Source organism: Poecile atricapillus, chromosome 18 (genome assembly GCF_030490865.1).
Source record: "Poecile atricapillus isolate bPoeAtr1 chromosome 18, bPoeAtr1.hap1, whole genome shotgun sequence".
Taxonomy (NCBI): domain Eukaryota; kingdom Metazoa; phylum Chordata; class Aves; order Passeriformes; family Paridae; genus Poecile; species Poecile atricapillus.
The window spans coordinates 5,237,515-5,259,035 of record NC_081266.1 but is presented as its reverse complement, the minus strand read 5'-3'; the positions used below and the strand labels follow the sequence as shown (position 1 = coordinate 5,259,035).

Sequence of the window (21,521 nt, the reverse complement as noted above, 5' to 3'; positions counted from 1 at the left end):
GGAAGGTGCCTGCTGTAGGTGAATGGAGGCAGCTTGCACTTGGCCATTGCACAGCTGCTCCCTGAATCAATAACTTGCTTGGTTCTGCTGATTCGGCAGCTTTGCATCAGGACAAAATTAAGGTGATTTTCCTTAAAAGCTGGTGCCAGCAAACGGAGGCATGTGAGGATGAACAGCACAAAGCTGGGGGCACAAAGGCTCCCAGGTGCATGCTGCAAGCCCTTTCTCTCTCCTCCTCAGCTCTATCCAGTGAAATCTCCCTCTGTTTCCTCCAGGGCTGGTAACAGATGCTCATATCTCCTGCCAAAACAGCCCTGCAGCAGAGCCTGCTTGCTCTGTGGGCTCCATCTGCCCCTCCTGGGGGATCCTCACTGGGGCTGGGGCTGCTCCCAAGCTGAGCTTGCTCTCCTGGCTCTCAGCACCAGAGCTGCCTCTGCCAAGAGATGCCCAGGAATCATTTGGCCATGGTGTAGGACTCCATAATTACTGGCTAAGCCAGGGGCCAGTTTCTGGCCAAAGAAGCTCACAGGAGCACGTGTAGGCAACTTCCCATCCTTTGGAGGAGCCTGAGATGTGATCTGCTGCACCCTGACATCTTTGAGTACCCCACCAGCCAGGTGCCAGAGCTGCCCCTGCTCTTCAGGGCAGGCAGATGAAATCAAACATCCCAGCAGGGTTTTTCCCAGCATGGCTGCAGTTCCAGGCCCTGCAAAGGCTCCTGAGGACCTTGGCTCCTGGGGAAGGATGAAGGGCTGCTCTCTGTCACGTATCCCCCCCTTCCCCTCTCCCCTCCACGGGGCTGCAGTTTGGGGTGACAAGAGCAAGCTGTCCAGTTTAGGAAGGGGAGGAATTTGGTTGCCCTATCAGTCCCAGGAAGTGTTTGGGTCAGAGGGGATTGGCACAGGGAGATTTTTAATCCTGGGGCTAAGCCGGCACAGAGTGGAGTCGGCACTAATTGGAACCAGTCCTGGGGAAGGGGTGGATGAGAGTTGCTCCTTTTAGAGCAGCCCAGGCAAGGACAAAGCTTATCTGTGCTATAGGAAATGCCATGTCCTGATCTTGACAAGATGCTGTCACGAGTGTAACGGGCTGTGTCAAACCAAGCCACGTGTCCCCTTATTTTTTTCAACCTTCCTTTCTACTACTGTCCACAATTCTTGAATTTTTTCTCCTCTTTCCTTCCATCCATGGGCTGGCAAAGCTACTCCCACCCCCTTGTAAAGGGAGCTTTCCTGAGCTCTTAGGCTGAAGCTTAAACTCTCTCTCTCTCTAGCCTCCTTTTCCCTGATATCCCTTTCAGGATGCTTCCCAAACACAGCATTTTTGCCCCCCCCCCAAAAAAGCCATTTCAAAGCAACTTGTTCATGTAGGCTTGAACTGGGGATGGATTTGATGAATCAGTTTCAGTAGGAACAAGTTTAGTGCCCAGTTTGGGTGTGGAAATAAATAGCAGCCACTTACCCCCATGAAGGGGCACACCCTGAGGAAGCTCTGATTCCAGGCTGGTTTTGCTACAGCTGGAGGATGATGCAGCTGTAATGGAGCTAAATGCAGCCTTTTGGAAATGCCTAATGGTGAAAGAAGAACCAGAAAGTCTTTGGCACAATCAGTGCTTTTGGGGGGTTTTTGGGTTTGGGTTCTGCTGGGGTTTTTTTGTGGGGGGCAGGGGGTGTTGATTGGTTTTGTGTATTTCTCTAAAAAATAAATCATCTTGCAGGTAAAGTTCCCATCTTGAATTTTCCTGTTAGTCGCCACACTTTAGTGTGGGAGAGACTACCTCACACAGAAAGGCAGGACTAGGACATTTGGGATAGCTCAGGAAGACTAAGTTTTAGGCTAAAACAAATTATTTGTAATCACTTACATGTATAAGGAAAAATAAATGCACTCATATGTTCAAAATTTTGATTCCCCCCCCACACACACACATTGAGATCTAAAATGCAACTTCTTCAAGCAGACAGGGATCCCTTGAAGGGTGCGACTCTGCTGTATCTCCTCCAGCCCTGAAAGCTGCAGATTTTGCTTGGTGGAGAAGTCAGAGGCACAGGAGGGCAAAGCAAAGCCATTTTGCCTGGTGAGAATGTACCTGAGCCCCTCGTTCCCAGCCATGGCCTGAGGTGCAGCCTTGGTGCCTGGATGTTTATACACTCACAAAAACGAGGATTAGGGTCTCCCAAAAAGAAGTATTGGGTCTCCCAAGTGCTGAAATAAAAGTAAACTTGTTCTGGACCATAACAAGAGCCCCCAGATGGGGATTCCTTTCTTTGCCCAGCAGCAAAGAGAGAGAGGTTTTGCTGGAGGTGGGAAGGGACAGTGACCAGGGCTTGCCAAAGGGTGAACCAGGAGCCCCTCCTCTCGTGTCAGCTCCCGGAAGCCTCATGTTCCCCGGCCACTTTTTAAAATTCCTTTCCCAAACAGACTGCCAGGGTGGAGGGATCATAAAAAGTTCACCCCCTTGTCACGAATGCTCCTGTTCTTCCGGGGCTGCTGGGCAAAAGTTGTTAGCAATTTCCTCGGGCCGTGACCTTTGTTTTGACCATGGCAGAGGAGGATTGCAATCCATCAAACCCTTGCTTGGCCTGGGGAGAGGGTTGGGAAGAGAAGGGGGAGTTTTTACGAGGGGCAGGGGGCACAAGGATGTGGCTTTGCCCCTCAGGTTTGGTGAGGAGGCAGGGGGGGATGCCTCACTGCTGGCTCAGCTGGAAACTCAAACTTCTTGACATGGGATTCACTGAGGGAGACTTCTCTGTGTGGGCCACAAGAGAGATTTTGAGAGTTTGCTTTCATTTTCTGTCCCAAGAGGGATGCTGGACTACAATTTGCTGCATCAGTAGAGTGGGGAAAGATGTGCTGCAGAGCTTGTGCCCAGAGCCAGGACTGCATCAGCACTGGAATTCCAGCTGGAGTTTGGGCAAAATGGGAGATGCCAGGAGATTTACCACCTCCCAAGTCCCAGCTCCTATTGATCACTGGCTTTTCCAGGCTGCATGGGTTTTTGGAGGATCCCATAGGACTGTGTTTTGTTAGGAAAATCAGCAGCTAACTCGAATTCCCCCCTGGGAAATGGCTGGCTCCCACAGACACCTGCCTCTCCACTCAAGTTCCCAGGGGGGCAGCTCATCCCTGGAGCATCCCTGGTGCTCCCCTGCACCCCGGTGTCCCCTTTGAAGACATACCTGCATATGAAACAAATCTCCCCTGAGGAAATGCAGCCTGTGCATACCAGTCTGCTCTGCTTCCCTTGGCTGCCTGCCCCTGCCTCCCCTCCCTCTGATCTCCGCTTCCCTAGGGAAATGCATCCTACCGCACTTCCCGGCTGTTAAACACAGATTCCCTTGGGAAGTTCCTCTGTCAGTTATCCCCCCCGATCAGGCCCTTGGAAAGCACCTAGGTTTTGGGTTCAGCAGGGAGGCTTGCAATGTTTCACCTGTCCCCTTTGTAACACCCAGACCTTCCTTTCCACCCCAATCACTTGCATGACAACCAGGGTGGCTTTTTCCTTAGGAAGCAGCAGCTGTGTGCTCACTTCCAGGCACAGCAGAGCATCAGATGGAGAAATGTGCTGCTTATTTCCTTGTTTGATGAGGATCTGTTGAGCTCAGGGAGAAGGGAAAGACTTTTACACCTCAAACTGAGAACCTCAGGCTGTGTGAGGTAGCTCCTTGGGCTGGGAGGCACACAAAAGCCTGGAGAAGGCAAACCAGACCTCTCTGTAGGAATAATCCTCTGCTCCCAAGTTAATCGCTGCTATCCTTGATAACCTCTGTGCCTGAATGCCCACACCACTTCCCTCCCTATCTGTACTTTGTCTGCCTGACTCACCAAACCCAAACCTCTCTTTCTGTGCACCAAAGTCAGCAGCACTGGGGTTCTTTGACATCCCCATACACTGGGTGTTGAGCCCAGGCCTGTTGGCATTTAGCATCTGCCACCACCAAAACACTAAACACAGCCCTCCTTGCCCTGTGTCCCGTGCCTGTCTCGGGGGACATGCCATGCTGTGTGGGCTCAGAGCACCCATTCTCAGGCCCCACTGAAATTAAAGCCACTCTCCTTTCCTTCCCCCAGGCCCTGTTTGTGCTGCTCTCCCCACAGCCCAGACCCTCCTCCATGGGGTGGCTCTGAGGGGCTAAAGCCGGGCACCAAAGCGCTTGCCCTGGGCACTGGCAGGCGTGGGAATGGAGAGGAGCCACAAGTGCCTGCCTTTCCAGCAGGGCTGAGTGCCTGAGTGCTTTGAAGGAGAGGGGCTGTGGAGCATGGGAAACAGCACCAGGCTTTGGGTGCATCCCCTGTCCCAGGCAGGCAGGGCCCTGGGCCTGCCCCATAGGCGGATGCCCACGGACCAGATGTTCTGGGAGATCAAAGGCGCTGCATCCTCCGTTCACGTGTGTGCACACACCCCCTGCGCCTCCCAAGAGACTCCTAACGCTTTCTAGCTCCTCTCCAAGATATTTTCCTTCCCTTCCTTTGTTTGCTTTCCAAACCCCCATTTCTTCTTTGGCACTGCCTGCAGTCCAGGCTGTGCCAGCAGGGAAAGGCACCCTTAGCTCGCACAAACCGCATTTCGGGGGTGAGCCGGGAATGCCTGGCGGCTTTTCCGCCCTTCTTCCCTGCCTCTGGCATTTGGTGCTTCTTGGGTGGGAGGCTCAGGGACCTGTCACCCTTTGCAGCACCCCTGAACCTCCCACCCCTGATGGCTGGGAGGTGTCACAGCTTCCCACAGTGACCGGGACAACCCCTGGAGACATCTGCCTTTGCCCCCTGCAAATTCCTGCAGCCCTCTTATGTCCTTCAGCCTCTGCTGAAGTCCTGAGATCCCTGTGGATACATTGGTTGTGATAAAACACCTCTACAGCCCAGAGGTTACTACTATTCACCAGCATGGAAAGCCTTTTTGGTACATCAGAGGTCTCCAAAATGAGGTGCATGCAGCAGAAAACACTGTCAGGGTGCAGGAGGAGAATACATTTTGCATTATTAATAAATAAAAAAATATTAATTTCATATTTATATAATACTTTCTTAATTTCTAGTTTTGTTCTTTCTTAATTTCTAGTTTATGCTTTCTTAATTTCTAGTTATGCTTTATAATTAGTGCAGTAATACCTGCACATAATTTACAAATCAACGTATTTATTTGGGGCATACACTGCTAGTACATGCTTTTACTTTTACCAGTCTGAGTGCACAACCAAAAGGGCTGGCCTAAATTACCAGTCAAAAGGTTGAAATCAAAGCAAAGGGTGATGCCTGCATGCCAGAAACCCACTCAGCAGCATGGACACCTCTTTATGGAGAAAAAACAGCCAAGATTTGGTGAGCTCCAAGGCTTTGCTCCAAAGGTTTGCCTCTCTCCTCTTTTTCCCTCTAGAACAACAGAGATATTTTCCTTTTTCCCCCTAGCACAACAGAGATATTTTCCTTTTTCCCCCTAGCACAACAGAGATATTTTCCTTTTTCCCCCTAGCCAGAGACCTTGCAGTCACTACATGGTGCTCCTTGAAAAAGGGAAACACAGGATGAAAAAGGAATGGTTAGCACAGAGCAATAAAACCATTCAGATGCAGGGAGATATGGTAGCAATATATTAAATGGGGAACAGAAAAAAAAAGCCAGATGGTTGATCCAATTCACTTTACAACTCCAGATGACTTCACAAGAGGTCACTTGGTGAAACTGAAAGGCAAATGCTTCAGCTTGGATGAAAGCAAACAGCTCGTGCCTGCCCATGTAACATGGAGGAGACCGAGGAATGTCCTGCTGCAGAATGGCATTGACAGAACTGGAGAATGAACATTTTTAAAGGTTTTTAATAGGTTATCACCTTTAGCCTGCACTGCAGCTGTAGCCACTCTTATGCTGGGATCAACACTTCAATTGCCAGGGTTTTAGAGCACAAGTGATGAACTGCTCATGCTCTTCACCAAGAATGATTCCCCCACGCAGAGAGCAGCAGCACTTCCTGCCACACAGAGGTGAGATGTGAGTGTCCTGAGTGTTAAAATTCTCATGTGCCCATTCCCAAAGTCCAGTGACTCAGCAGTCCTATCCCATGGAGCTAAGGACACCTGGCAAGTCACCCAGGCAGCAGGTGAAAGGAGCCTCCCAATTTCTGGTGTCCTAGTGATGCTAGCCAAGCACTTTGAAGGGTTTGGATCTGAGAGCAAGAGCATGGAACCACTGTCTGTGCTTGAACTGCTTTATTTCTTGTGTATGTGGGAAAAACAGTCATAATTTAATTTTTTAGACATTGATAGTTTTCTTCTGCTTTGGGATTAACTTCTGGAATATTGCTGCTGGTAGTGAGGCTCCTCTCTCCTACTCAGCCCTCAAGAGGAGAAGCACCAGCCTTTCTCCAGATGTTCCAAAAAAGGTTTTGTCTGTGACCACCTGAGTAGAAGTGGCCTTTGCTGGGAGAAAGGAGGTACAGTGGCACTGCAGGCAGTGGTCCCAAGGGAGCAAAGCAGAGACTGTGCACGTGTGGATGAAAGAAATTTTGCCAAAGATAACTGCCCCTCTCTGGGCATGCTGGAGAGGGACCACCCTTGATAATTTCTTTGCAATCTCTCCCAACAGATCAGCCTTGAACTACCTAAAATAACGTGCTAGCCTTGATTTCCACAGCTTTTGATTTCCAGCAAGTAACAAGGGCTGGGAAATGACATTTTTGGCACGTTGTCAGTATGATTTTAACCCGAGAATGCTCCTGTACAGATGTTTCTCTTGCTTGCTCTAAAGCAAAGCCAAAGAAACAGTATGGGATGCTCTGAATGAGATGCCTAGGGAGACAGATTTGGGGTTTCCCAGCCAGCTCTACTTTGGCTGAGAGCAGCAGGAACTTCCCAGCCCTGGAAGGGCCTTCTTGTCACGGCCTGCTCCCTGCAAACATGTTTGAGAGGCAGGATGGGGCCCCCACCTGCCTCTCTGAGCTGCCTGTATCAAACAGCACACCCAGCCAAACCACACTGAAGTCTGTCTGGGCTCTTGCTTAGGGCTAAACACCTCTTGCCAAGTTGCTTTAGTGCACTATCAAGCCTTTGCTCCCCAGAGTAACAGCTCAGAGTTCACTTAAATAAAGAAATTTTTTTTGCTCTGAATTTTCCCCTGGGGTGGTTGACTTTTATTTCCAAATTTTTCTCTTCCTCCTTCACTGCACTTTCTTTGGAATTGAATAAATGGGTGATTTTCTTTTAACCTCCCCAGCTATTTCAGGCACAGGTTGTGTGTCCACGGAGGTGGCCCCAGCCTGGCTGTTCTGTGTGTGTTATTAGGCTGTATAAGGTACGAGTTTATACTTTTCTGTTTTCCAGGAGATGCATATTCTGCTTGCTAACATCAGCAGATCAAGACAGAGGCATGAAACAAGCAAGGTACCCTCCCTCTGCCAGCTTCTGGGTGTTTTCTTCCAGGCTTTCTCTCTTCTTGACATGTGCATGCACTTCCAGGGATCATTCATATACTGATTAATGTTAATAGCCCTAGGTGTGAAAACTACCTTCTAAAACAGGGTTGTGATTCAGATGTGCAGGAACATTTCAAGTTCTCTGGTGACCACTTAGTGTCAAGCCCGCTCTTAAATTTTCCACTGCCAACTCTGCAGAACAAGTGCAATATTATCCATTTTCCTGACTCCTTTTCCATTAGACAGAACCATCTCACTGTTAATCTGCAGTGCTTGCCTTTCCAATCACAACTTCACAGAGAATTTTTTCCTGATTTAATGCCTCCTTTGTTCCCTGTATCTGTCCAGTTTCTTAATGTGATGATCTGGCTTAGGGCTTGTTTACTGTGCCCAACTGGAATATTATGCACGCTTATACAAAGATGAATAAAGATCAATATTCTCATTGATTTGCCCTAGGTCATCAGGCTACATTCAGCAGTACAGTTCAACAAAACTGTGCTGCAAAAATGCTCCAGGAGGAACTCTGAAATTGTCCTGAAATGCTGATTTTGTTCCACATTTGACTTGCAAAAGCTGTGCACACTGAAGGATGCCTGGATGAAGATAACAGGGTTACTACACTAGGTACACATGGATGGGATATCCCATTTTCCTCTGCATCTCTAAGGTAAACAAACTTGGTAAGAGTTCCTATCACCTGGAATAAAGGATCATGATATTTCATATAATGCCTCAGCCAACTTGGAGGGAGCTGTAGGGGGTACAAACCCCCTAGTCCTGGACTTCAGCTGTGAGGTACATAAATCTCAGAGCCTTTCTTAATGACCTGCTTTAAATCACTGCTGTCATTGACTAACACTGAACACATTCTGGAGGACACCAATTTTTGAATCCAAGTGTAATGAGTTTCTTCCTCTTTCCTGAGAAGGAAGATACAAAACTAACAGGGTTAATGGTAAGTAACTCCAACATCTTCCAGTGTGAGAATCACAAATCCAGTTATCACTTATGTAGTTATTATTTTGCTTTTTAAAAGTATGCAAGACCCTGATTTGTGAAGGTCTGTCCAGTGTGAGGAAGCTGGATCAGTGACTGTTGCAAAGATAAAAGCTGTAACAGGTATCCAAAACCTAGCAAGAGATTTAATCCTGACACACTTCTTGCCCAGTCACAGAAACATGTGCTGAAAAGGAATAAATACCATAACCATCTATGTGGAAAACAAGAGCTGGCACCTAAATGCAACAGCAAAGAGCAGTAAAATCAAAAAACCCAACTTTGCTAAATAATCTTATTTCCTAAGAGCAAATTTAAAGCATTTCTTCCAGACACAGATTAAATAAACTTGGAATCAGGATTTTCTTAGCAGTCAATCTCCATTTGAGAGGAATGAGGCAGTAAAAGGCTTATCTGGCATTTGGAGTCTACTTTACATGAGGGCACACACATGAAGGCCTCAGGTTAAAAACACTGCATAAAGCCAGTGTTGCTGCAGCTTGGCAAATGCTCTTCATGGCACAGTGAAAAATTCCTACCATTCCTGACTCACTGCAATACTTAGAGAAGCTGATTTCAAGATGTATTTAAGTAGTAATTCATCAGCTTCTATTTTCCATGAAAGAAATCTCAGAATTGAGCATTAGGAAGAGTCAGGGTACAGTCTGGATCTCCTGCACAGCAATGACAAACTTGTGAGGGGAAATGGATTGTGTTTGTTTTATCTAAGTAGCACAGTTGTGTTACTGTAGTTCTCTCCTGTGACAGAAGACAGAGGGAGCAAAACTACTGACCCATTTTTCAGGGAGAATGATGCTCCAGAATCCTAGATCCTATTCAAAAGCCTTGCCTACAATCCAACATTATTCCTGCAAATAGCTTGACACTACTCCTTGCACTTCCAGCTTCACAGAACAGCTCATACACACAGCTCAGGTAGGAAGTCCTTTCACAAACAATCCCACTTTTCAAAACTTGCTGCCAAAGCCCCAGAGAGAAGTGACAAGGAATTCCATACACACACACATTTTTATTTTAATAAATAGAGTTTTACAGGCTCAGGCTTTTTTTTTTTTTTTTTAAAATCACATATACAGAACAGGAAATGCCTGACCAAGTAACATGAATTGAACTACTGAACTTGGGAAGGAATACATGCCCTCTATAACACTGAAGACCATAACTGAAAGGAGATTTGCCATCAGCAGCATAATAATTTACTCCACAGATCAGACAACTTGAGAGAGATGTGGTCAAAGCAAAGAGAGTGACCATAAATGGACCACTTGTCTTTATAGAGTCACAACAGTGTAAGGAAAGCCAAGAGCCCAAGTGCCTCCATTTTCTAGTGCCACTTCTGGATGAATATGTATGTCTTCACATCCTTTGAGCAATGCATTCTAACCACAAGTAGAGAGGCTAAGCACAGCAGGTATGCAAAATTATTCGATTGAAGAACAGATACTGGATGACACAGTAATGTTAAATTTCAAGATTTTAGATTAGCAGATGCTTTTGCATCCCCTTCAGTATGGCAGTGGAACAGATCCCACCTTCTCTCATAGAGGTTTAGTCCAAAAACTTCCTGTTGGCATTAGCACCAAAGAGAGCCACTCTGATTTCTGGCATCATCTGTAGAGAAAGAGCACATCAGCTATGTGAAATGGGCAATAAAACTGCTGTGTGTTCTTCCTGCAGGCACTGTGGGATAGTTAGGCTGCCTTCAAAATTAACAAGTCAGCTCATCTGAGCTTTCTGAAGTCTTTCTCTGATCACACATTGCCTGCTACTCTGTAGACTGAAAGCACTGCCTGTACTGCAGCATAAGAGATGCCAGAGCTAGGGGTTTTTTTTGCACTTGGGTGTAACAGGTCTCAGCCAAAGTTTCTACTCAAGTTAGCTTCAGCAATTCAAGTTAGCCTCAGCATTTCAGCATCTTGACTGCAGTGCAGGCATAACCAAGGCTTTCAGTATCATAATTTATTGAGTTTTATGCTTAAGCTTAATTCAAAAGGAATCATTCTGGGGAAAACCATGATGTTGTTTTTTTTTTGTTGCACAAACAATAGGTAATTTTCTTCTTTCCTTTCAAAAATAACTTCCTACTTGTCATTCCCAATGAAGTCTGATGCCATGCACTATGTGACACTTTGGAAACACAAGGATTTCATCACAAGAACAAACTAGTTAATTATATTTTGTTTACCTAGGTTGTTGGGAGAAACTCACCTGCTGGGCTACAAGGTCCAGACGACTTTCCAGGGTATTGGAAACTTTAATTTTACCATCACTGTTGTAGATTTCAACACCTCCAGCACTAAAGATGGATAACAAAAAAAGAAATAATTCAGTGAAATCCACAGGTCAGAGTCAGAATGTTGCAAACACATCCCAAATCAGCATTTATAGGCAAATCAGACACATGGCTAAGATTTCTCTTTTTGAAAAAACAACCTTTGATCATGTCTTAATAGGAATGCAGCACAAAGAGATCCAGTGAAGCAGCAGTGCAAAGCATCTTTGGAGTTATCTGAAACCACAGCTATGTGCAAGGATCCTCATAGGCATGTTTTAAATATAAGTGGAGCTATGCAATTTGTCCCTGCAAAACAGCTTCAGGCTCTGTGTTATTAAGACATTTTGGAAAGGGAGGAAAAGAGCTAGAAGCATTGTTTGTTGGCCCATACATAAAGATGACAGAGTACACAGCTTTGTCTGTGGTACCTCTGTGATTCCATATGGAAATGGAGCCTTGCAGACAGAACTGACACAAACCCCATCAAGTGATTATCCTGCAGCACCTTAAGACTCAGTTTGCTTCATCTTGAGACAGAAAGCATGGCTACATCCATATTCTCTCTCCTTATAAGAGCAGTGGTTCAGTTCCTATGCACAGTTATTCCCTGCTCCAGTACTGTGAATCAGGCTGGAGACTGCACAAAACTTTTCCTCGTGTTTTTGATGGAGACAGTGTTTGTCTGGAGAAAACTGCAGAGTCTGTGTCTGATAAAGAAGTGCCAGTTCCACAAGAATAGCAGCAGCCACTTTGAGGACATTCCATACTTAATTTTCTGACACTAATGTGAGCTGTGGCTTGAAAAGTTGCATTAAGTTAGTGCCCTGTACAAAACAACACCATTTTCCTTACATATCTTCTGGCAGGAAGCTGTCTTGGTCAATGTGAACATCCACATCCTTTTTTATGGCATTTTTGTAGATGGGAATGCTCTTCTGTACAGCAGTCTAGGACACAAGATAAAACTTCCAGTCAGCACTGACAAATTCTCCTGCAGCACTCGGGTTTGATCATTCAATCACTTGTACTAATAAAATGAAGGGATTGGAACCTCTTTTTTTTTTTTTTTTTTTTAATTAAGCAAAGGCATTTCATTTTGGCTCTTCAGCCAAACCCACTTATTATTTTTAATACTGTAGCCATGTCTAAAGTTTCCAAGCCATTATCCAAGGATGGAAATTATCCCAAACTTTGGAAGCACATTGTAGCTTCAACAGAAGTGCAACAAGCAAAGCTTGTTTTCATATTACACAGAGAGGGGAGGATCTGAGCAGCAAACATCTGCAGTCAGGTCTCTGCCTCTGTGAGCAGGGCACTGTCAAAATGTTCCAGGTGTCTTACCTTAACCATGGGGAGATCCTGCTTCCTGCACCGAACAACTAATCTGGGCTCAAGCAGCTGGTAGAATCCCTGCAAGGAATAATCATTTCAGTTTTGCAGGAAGTCAATGTTTTCTTTGTCAGAATTATTTAACCCCAAGACAGGAAAGAAGCTGATCAATTTGAAACCCAAGTCCCAACAATATCAGCCTCATTTATTTAGATCTTTGCTCACAAGTTCACCTCAGGCAGACATTCTGAGAGGACAGCACCAATATTTGGGGAAGAGCCCAAATATGGATGATGTTTTTGGAACTCAAGTGCAACTGAACATATGGAATCTCAGGACTGTGTTGGCCAGTAATTCATGCACACACAAGGATCACTGCTGTCCAAATAGATAGAGCATGCAACCAAGCTCTTGGAGACATCCAGCAGTTTCAGATGCCTGGCCTTGCAGTTCCTGTGGTAATATCTGAGGCTACAACAGGATAAAATAAGTTTAGTTCAGTTTGAAGGGACCTATAATGATCATCTGGTCCAGCTGTGAGCACAGATCTTAGATCCCTCACTGGATCTAACATAATGAGCCAAGACAAGAGTGGCCAATTTGCAAGAACAAGAAAGGTTTGTTTGATGTACAGCAACACCAGACACGAGTGTGACAAAGAAACAACACCCAGGTGGAGGCACAAGCTGGTAGGAGACATGACTGAGAAAACTCTGCTGTCCAAATGTGACAGGAGAGCTCGTGGGTGGCTCCTGGGAGTTCACAGGACCAGCCTGTGCCAGAAGGAGGCACCAGAGCTCACAGGACTGCCCTGGCCAATGCTTACTGGACTTTCAGCCGTTCATTTCTGGGGTTTGAGGATGTCCTTCTAGGCAAACAAAGCTCTGGTTTCTGCTTTCTGTGCCTGCTTCTGTCACAGGGACGTTCCATACTACAGCAAATTTGTCAAAGCTTATTAAGTCTCAAACGCCAAAAAGGATTTCAAAGCGGATATCAACTAATTTGTGGGTTTGGAGAAACAGCCTCTGCCAAAGGTGCATTTGATCCAACTCATCTGCAGGAGCTTAATGTGTGCACCCTAAAATGTGTGTGTGCACATTAACTGCACAATCTGCAATTATTCTTACAGTGGAACTGCTGCTGCTGCTATACCAGGCTCTACACCTCAAAATAAGCCACAACCTTTTCTGTTCAGAGTCCAAGACTCAAAAAGATACTGAAGTGATGTTTAAAACTCAAGGATCACCCAGCAGCATTTGATCCAGACTCCAATACAACTGTAACTTTCAGAGGGCTATTTCTAACAAAAGAAACTTAGCAATGATCCATTTTTCACAATTTAAATATTTACCTGTAGAACTAGTCCATCCAGCAGTGTCTGGTACCTGGCAGTATCCTTCACCACCTTGGCAAGTCTCTGCTTGGCCTCATTCAGCAAATCCTACATTCAGAAGAAATCAGATCAGCAGAGCCCATCTGTTTGGCATTTGGTTTCATGCCTACCAACTTTCTGTACTTCTATTATAGCTCTCACACCCTGCCAACACGTAAATGTACACTCCAGCTGGTGTTCATCCAAGCTAGACCTCCATCTCTGTGCATGGCACACTATCCCTGCCCAACACTTCCCTTCTTCCTGCCCTGGGCTGACCTCATTAGAACCTGCCAGTAATTCCTTTTGTGTGAAAAAGGGAGAGCTTGGGAGTAAAAGGATGCCACTTAGAGTGTTAACTTAGATAAACTAAATATGTAGTGAGTAATTGTTTATTGTAAAATAATACAGTTGTCCAAATAAATTTTTTAGCTTTATAGTTGAGCAGAGAAATCCAATCTATTTTTCCATCAAATAATATTCAGGTTAGGTATTCTTTAATTTTAAGTAAATGCAAGTCAAAGTTTAAAAGAGAGAGCTTATTTTTAATTTGAAGGAGCTATCTTAATTACCTTTACTCAGCAAATCAGTATTGGATGGGATTGAATTTTTAAGAAATTTTTAAGGAGTCAATCAAAGCTCCTGAAACTGGACCATCAGAAATGCTTCAGATAAAGAAACTCTCTCCTGTGCTATCTCAAGGTGTTAGAAAAAGAGTGCACAGTAACACAATCAGTTGGAGGATATAAAACTATCACAATTTACTGTCATGGTCAAACCTAGTTATTCTGTCCTCCCTAGAGAAACACTGCATTTCTGGAACTGCTCATCTCTCTTCATGAAAGGAGCCAAAGATCTGATAAGGCAAGAAAGAGTGAGCAGCATGTGACTTTAAATGTTTCAAAATGAGGAAGAGTGTTTAGAATTACTCAGAAGCATGAGGTTGAGTCAGCAGATAAATGAGGAAGAGATTACCCAGCAGAGACTACCACAACAGAGTTAGCCCTTGAGCAATCCACCTTCCTCCTCTCTGGGAATACAATCTAAAGTTTGAAACTCATTTTAAAGAGTCAATAAACCGGTGATTTTCTTCTGCTAACTCCTCTTTTTCACAGTAGCATCAACCTGAACATTTATGCCATCCTTTATTTTTGACTTCCACGGGCCTCTCAAGCTTTTCCAACAGCTCAACAGCCCCATCTAGCAGAACATGGAACACCCAAACTCTCTCTGAGATGGGGTGGGAGAGCACAGCAAACAAAGCTGGTCACTGCTCAGTGAGCAGCATGGGGACACACTGCCCGTGGTGAGAGATAAACACAGGACACCCAAACAAGGAGCCTGCTCTGATGAATGATTTCTCACTCTCTATGTCAACACATACACTGGTCACCTACCAGAACAAGAAGCAAAACTTTTCAAGTACTATGGGCCACTGAAGGACACAAAAAAAACCTTTTAGGAGGTGTTTTAAGCCTCCTTGCTTATGCTATGCTGGGTTTTTCACACAAATGTTGCTTCAGGCAAACAGAATTTCAAAGTTCTACCAACTGTGCAAGAGAGAGTTGCTGCTCTTTAAAGAAACAATCTACTGTGCAAATGACAGATACAACACTGCCTGCAATGTTCCTGGCAGACCAATGTATTTCCCTAAAACAGCAGGTAACAGAAACTGTGAAAATAAGGAGATTAGCAAAGCTGGACTAAATCCTCTAGGCCTTTTCAGAGCAGCTTGGAAAGTCATTTTTGTATCTTGAAGCAAATGTCGCTCAATCAAAAACTGTATTTTCTTTAGAGAATGGTTCAATTTCCTAACATATGGTAGAAACAGAGACTGTGTGTTTACTTCAAAGATACTCACTGCAATAAGGTCATCCCTTGCCTTGAGGACCTTCAGCCTTGCTTGATTCATCAGGTTGGACATCTGACTGCAAGTTCATGCATGATAAAGATGAATCAATCCATCAGCCTTTGACAGAAGAACTGCAACATTTAACTCCACTTTGCATTTAAAGGTAACAATTCTACAACACTTAAAAACGAGGTCTGTTCACCTGCTTGAATCTGTTTCTGGACTTGCACAAAATATTAAACTTTTAAACTTTTTAAACTCCTTTCTTGGTGAAGACCCAGCCAAATTAAACCCAACATGATCACTTGCCCCAGGGTAACACAACTACAGTTCTAGACATAACTACAGGAAGAATTGTGAAGGATTCTTTCATCACACTAAGTTACACCATTGTAGCTCAGCTTTGGTAATTTCTCCCCAGAAAAAAAGAGAAACTCATAATTAGAACTAAATATGCTGTCTACAATTTGCCTGTTTGCAAGGGAAGAAGAATTTTGTACAAAATTAACAACAAAATGAGAGCTTAGGCTCTGAAGTCAGCTGTGTAACCCAAGAAACTTACATTTTCTTTTGCTGTTCAATTTGCTTCTCCTTCTTTTCATAATATTCCATGATTTTCAGCCTCTGTGTCTGAACAAGGCGACCCTTCTCAATGTTGAATTCTTCTTCTGCCTACAGTAAAAATTAAATAACTGAAGTGGAAACTGATTCCTTGGGCTGAAAAAAACAGAACCAAAATGTAACAGAGCACATTCACAGACAGGATAGGATGATACAATTCATGGTTCCATATAAAAACCCTTCACCTCTTTAAGTAATTCTTACACAAGGAGGGTGACAGCACAGCTGTTGTTTGTTTTTTTTTGTAAAGCCTCACCAGACAGAATGTAAAAACACATGGATAATTCTCCTACTTATACCTGAGACTCCAATCTCAACTTCTGAATTCTGTTTGCAGATCTCCAGGAATACTTGCTTTAGTACTGATTAAATATTTGTGTAAATCTAAATGTTTAAGGAAGATTAAATATTATCAGCAACACATATGCTGAGTCCAATACCAACAGGCAATATTTAAATACCAAATAAATACCAAAGGCATTTCAGCAGTGGTATAATGCAGACTGTTGAGGCTAAAAGGCACCATTAATCCTTCTTCAGTAAACATCTATACTCTATCACCAGGTTAATATTAAACCCAGTCTCTTGTGACTTAACCGAAGTGAAGCATTCTGCAAGTAATTCAATTCATGCCTTAAATACTAATTTAGTGGGGGAAGGTGTTCTACTTAATCCAACTGAGTCACTCTGCTCTCCTGATTGCTTAAAAAATGGTGTGTACTTTGATACAAATATATTTATATTCAAGAACCACCAAAACATTGACCAAAACCAGCTCTGAGTCATTTTCATTTGTCAAAAGCTAGGTTTATCTGGTACAGCATTTTTTGCTATATAATAACAAAACAGAAATCAGCTGTAGCTTATAAAGGTGTTCTAGCCCTCTCTGACTGCAACCTTCAAAGCAGGATGTGGGATGCAGTTTTCCTTTTGAACTCACTGACAGTGAACTTCCATTTTTACCTTTGCATCTATTTCTTCAGCCTTTTCATTGGCTTCCTGCTCAATGAAAGCCATCATGTGCTTGATCTGTAACAAGAGAGAGGAAAGAAAATATTTTCTGTAGGAAAGAACATTGCCCAGAGGAAGTAGGTATATATATATATATATTTATCTCCTCATTTGTAGATCCTCCATATCCATTTACTAATTCATATAATATTGTTTTGCAAGAAAATTTATTTGAGGATACACACTAAAGAGAAAGTTCATCCTGACATATATTGCAAGAACACTATTTTCCCCAATAATTCTATATAATGCTGTTTCATTAGCTGCCATTAGAAGAATGCACTTCAGGTATGCAACTATAAAAAAAAAACCAAACCAACCAATCCAAAAGTAAATTTGTATAAATGTGAGGCTGGGTGTTTTTGTTCTTCATTAATGAGTCCAACTCTTTTCACCCCTGGGATTATTAAAAAAAAACCTTCCAGACTTCAAAAATCCTCACACAGCAAAGTGAGTCTGTTATGATATTTACATGAAACATTTACATGAGACATAAAGATTAACATAGATGGCATCTGAATGAACCTGGGCCTTCCACAGGTGAACAGTGAAGCAAAGCAAAGTGCTACTGAACACTCTGGTCAGATTTTTGTACAGCCAGAAGTTCCTTTGAACACCAGAACCCCTTCTCCTGAAAAACTGCTATAAATTCTGTATAAGGTCACTTTGGAGGGGCTGGGGAAGGAGACAGCAGCAGCAACGTTCTGTGACTCAGACCACATCAAGAATGTCATCTGCTGCTTCAGAGCCCCACATGAGCCAGCAAGTTCTACCTGAAAAACATTTCTGAAGCCACCTCAAAGCACTACAAAGCTCAGGTCCAGCAGCTTAAAGACCAGGAAAGCAATCAGATCAAGTTCTCTTCATCCATCATGTGCCTTTCTGTGTGACCAGACCTCATTCCCAACCAAACTTAAACTGGGATGAGGTACAGACACTTCCACAGTCAGATGGAGCAGACCATAAAAACTTACTGACTTTTTGCTTGCACTTAACACATTTTGCAGAAAATCCACTCTGAATAAACTCACACAAAAGACTCTTATTTATAGAATCTCATGTTAAAATTAAATGTTTTAAAGAGATTAGAAAGGTGCCAAGGTGAAAACTGAGCCAATGTGCAGAACAGCACTAAGCCCATAGAGATGAAAATACAGAAGTGAAGAGACAAGTGGAAGATTTTAAACACGTGTTAACACAGTGGAAGAAGTGAACAGTAACATCTACATCCTCAAAATCAAATCAGGAGGTTTATTTTTAATTTGTGTCTGCAAAGACTTTAAAGTGCTTGTCTACCTACAGCATCAGCTTCCTACCCTGCATTTCAGAAAGGACAAGAGAGGCATTTAAAATAAGAATATTATTTTGCTGAACAGCCTATTGTTGAAGAAGACTGAGAACTAAGCAGCAGCAGCAGTCTTTATGTTACTGAGTCACTTTCTCCAGTGTAGTCTGGTTTCTGAATTTTGGAAAAGCACTTTTAAGAGTTCTGGGTGCTCAGGAAACATCCTCCACATAAAGAAAAGGAATGAGATGGAAGCTATTATGGAATCCACTTCTCCTAGGCTGGTAAGACTAAACAGTGTTACTTCCCTCCTGCTGTACTGAAATCCCCTTTTGCTTTTTATATAAATGAAGAGAGATCCAAAGTGAGATTTTCACATCTATAAATAGGATTAGTTTTAATAACAATGTCAAAAATGTATTTTGAAATGAGAGACTTATTTTAAAGCAGTATTTCCTATAGAAAGGAAGTATTTCCCCATCAGGAGCAGTGTGATTATCCTTTCCAAGGGAAGCTCTAGATGTTAGATGGGCCTTAGAAGTGACCAGACAGACCAATAAATTAAACATCTTTGACAGAATAAGAAAGCAACGCTGTCAGTGGGAAAAAGTCTCAACCAGAAATGATTTTCCAAGTGACAACCATTGGAAGTGTGGTGGCAAGGAGTTCAGAGGACCAGCTGGCAAGTTCATGCCAGATTCATCCACATGCAGGACTGCCAGCCATCAGCACTCTCCTCTGCAGCTCACAGCATCATCCTGGGCTCAGGAGTGTAAAGCACTGACAGGAGTGCTGCAGATGTGAAATGCTATTGGTATTACATGTTTAATACATCACCAGAGCCTGAACTAACCTTTGAAGTTCAGGTCAATTCTGGCTGAGCAAGACCACTCTAATGTCAGCTTTATGATGTTCATGGAGAGGCAGGAAAAAAAACCCTGAGCTTTGCAGATAAAAGGAATACAATATAATGTTACAATTCTCCTTCTGGAGAAAGGCAACCTACCAATTTTACTTTCATTGTGATGCTTCCTTGCCAAGAGACTATGTTTACTGAATGAGAAAGTGAGACACAAGTACTTGTGATGCAGAGGACAAAGGGAACTTGCCTGACCTGCTCATCACCTGCAAGAAACTACCCAGACCAGTACTGACCGGATCCCCACAGCCTTTAACACCACACACCATCTCCAACCCAGCTGAAAGCAGCTTTTTTAGCTGAGGGCAGTGTTTACTGTCAACAGGGACAGGGTGTCCTGCCTCTAGGAGTGTCCACAGCCAGACTTCAGGGCTGGAAGTTTCCACTGCAAGCCAACCCCAGGCTGCACCACTCTCCTTAGGATACAGACCTAAAAAGGGCATCCAGGAACGCTGAGCAGCCCACCCAAATGCTAAGGTACAGCTAACTCCAGGTAACACAGCTACAAGCAAAAATAGACAGGAAATCCTTAGGGAGCCTTAGAATCATTAAGCTGGAAGAGACCTTCAGGATCACCCAGTCCAATCATCAATGCAGCACTTCCACTGTAACATTTAAACCACTAAACCACTTCAGATCCAGACACTTCCTAAACACCTCCAGGCACGCTGACTCCACCTGGGCAACCTATTCCAATGCCTGACCACCTTAACAGTGAAATTTTCTTTATAATACTTGATGTGAATCTCCCCTGTCTCAGCTTAAGGCCACTTTCTCTGGTTCTCCCACTACAGGCACGGAAGAAGAGACTGGCCCTCACCTCTAAACATCCACCACAGCAACACAGCTGGTCTAAGGCTCTGCATTTACCAGCCTTGGGGTGCAATTAAACACTGCAGACAGCACACAGCCTGCTCATGAACCCTCTCGTTACAATCTGCCATAAAATGTCACCAAAACGCCTCAGGGAAGTTCCCCGGTGGGGCCCATCCACCCCGGCATGGAAAAAATCGCCTTGTCCGGACACTTCTTTTTCCAAGACAGGATCCTTCCCCTCCACCGATCTTACTTTCCGAGGGGAGCAGCGGGCAGAGCAGTAGAGCCAGCCCTCAGCGCTGCACTGCGGGCCCGGCGCCGTCAGCCCCGCTCCTCACGGCCCTTCGGGGGCTCCGCTCGGGCCGGGGCCGCGGCCCTACCTGCTTCTGCACGTCGGCATCGCTGAGCGCCATGGCGGCGGTGGTGGCGGTGACAGTGGCGGTGGTGGTGACAGTGGCGGTGGCGGTGACAGTGGCGGTGACGGTGGCGGTGACAGTGACAGCCGCAGGCCCGAGGAGACGCGCCCGGTGCCGTCGGTGGCCGCCAGCGGAATCAGATCCGGTTCGGGTCACGGCCGGGGCGGGGTCGCCGCACGCCCCGCCTACCGCACAGGGGACCAATAGAAACGCTCGTAATGAGTGACGTCACACCGCTATATATGGCGGGGCGGGTGTGGCGTCACCGTCAGTGCGAGAATTGAGCGGAGCGGTGGAAAGGGAGCGGGAGCAGCGCCGAGAGCGGAACCTGCAGCAGGCAGGGGGGAAACACAGGGATGAACTCGTTTGTAAGGCCCTAAAGTAGCTCTGTGTTGGCTCCCACGGTGGGAGAAGCAGAAGGATGCAGGAAGGAGGGCATTGCAGGAGTTCTGTTACTGCTGCCATTCTTTATGGCGAAATTTAAGCAGTAGAATAGTATTGGTTTGTTCTAATTGGCAAGAGGTTTCCATTTCCATTCTTCAGGAACGTTTGGTGGAAAAGACAAAACCATTCCTTTCCAAATCACTGTGAAATGTGGTATTTGTCACATCCGTGCTTCTTCCTGATTTATTTCCATTTCCTTATTTTTTTCTGTGTGGAAAAGCTTATTATAAAACTATGTGTGTAACTTCACTGTCTTTTCATACTGCCGTTATAATGCTGGAAATCAGCTTGTATTTTGGGTCTGGAGAATGCTATACTATTATTATTACCTCAGGCACCATCTAAATAATATTAAAACCAAGTTGTTTTATTAAATAGTAAATAATTAATAGTAAATGATGTTGATGTCTGTTATTATAAAATAAATATTACTAAATAAAATAGCAAATACAGTTGGAATTATATCCAGACTCTTTCTTTTCCGTGTGCCCCCTGCCTTGCGGGGGGGTTCGGTCTGGGACTCAAACCCACCTAACCCACACCTGTAGCCACGTGACCTGGAGGTTAGGGCCGCGGAAACCGAACTGCCGAGAGCTCCTTTTCCTCGGAATCCCAGAGGAAAACGGGAGAGGGTGGCACAAACCCTCCCACCCACGGTTTTTTTCCCAGTGAACGAATCCCTGCGCCCACCGGGATCCCCTCCCGCCCGCCCCCGGGCGGCCACGTGATGTGGGCGTGTCCCCCCGAGCCCCGCCC

General features: G+C 44.7%; 1 protein-coding gene across 3 annotated transcripts; it reads right to left on the bottom strand.

The window, feature by feature from the left end:
• Positions 1–9,414: 9,414 nt before the first annotated feature.
• ATP6V1E1 (ATPase H+ transporting V1 subunit E1) lies at positions 9,415–20,464 on the bottom strand. 3 transcript variants are annotated; one of them, XM_058852991.1, is made up of 10 exons: positions 20,374–20,464; positions 20,286–20,328; positions 16,838–16,903; positions 15,816–15,925; positions 15,263–15,329; positions 13,381–13,470; positions 12,042–12,110; positions 11,553–11,647; positions 10,634–10,721; positions 9,415–10,036 (listed from the first exon to the last, which is right to left on the bottom strand). In XM_058852991.1, exons 2-10 carry the CDS (start codon positions 20,316–20,318, stop codon positions 9,974–9,976), a joined length of 681 nt encoding a protein of 226 aa, XP_058708974.1. In that variant the 5' UTR covers positions 20,319–20,328; positions 20,374–20,464; the 3' UTR covers positions 9,415–9,973. The 3 variants fall into 3 exon arrangements, with proteins under 3 accessions (XP_058708974.1, XP_058708973.1, XP_058708972.1); XM_058852990.1 differs by having other exon boundaries at positions 20,286–20,349; positions 20,386–20,452; XM_058852989.1 differs by having other exon boundaries at positions 20,286–20,441.
• Positions 20,465–21,521: the final 1,057 nt, after the last annotated feature.

Bases quoted from the DNA above. Each gene is read 5' to 3' on its own strand.
- ATP6V1E1 (XM_058852991.1), bottom strand. From the start codon at position 20,318: ATGGCGCTCAGCGATGCCGACGTGCAGAAGCAG. The intron at 15,330-15,815 runs GTAAGTTTCTTG...ATGAACTTGCAG, and splicing joins ATTGAACAGCAAAAGAAAAT to TCAGATGTCCAACCTGATGA. The intron at 10,722-11,552 runs GTAAGGAAAATG...ATCCATCTTTAG, and splicing joins AGCTTCCTGCCAGAAGATAT to TGCTGGAGGTGTTGAAATCT.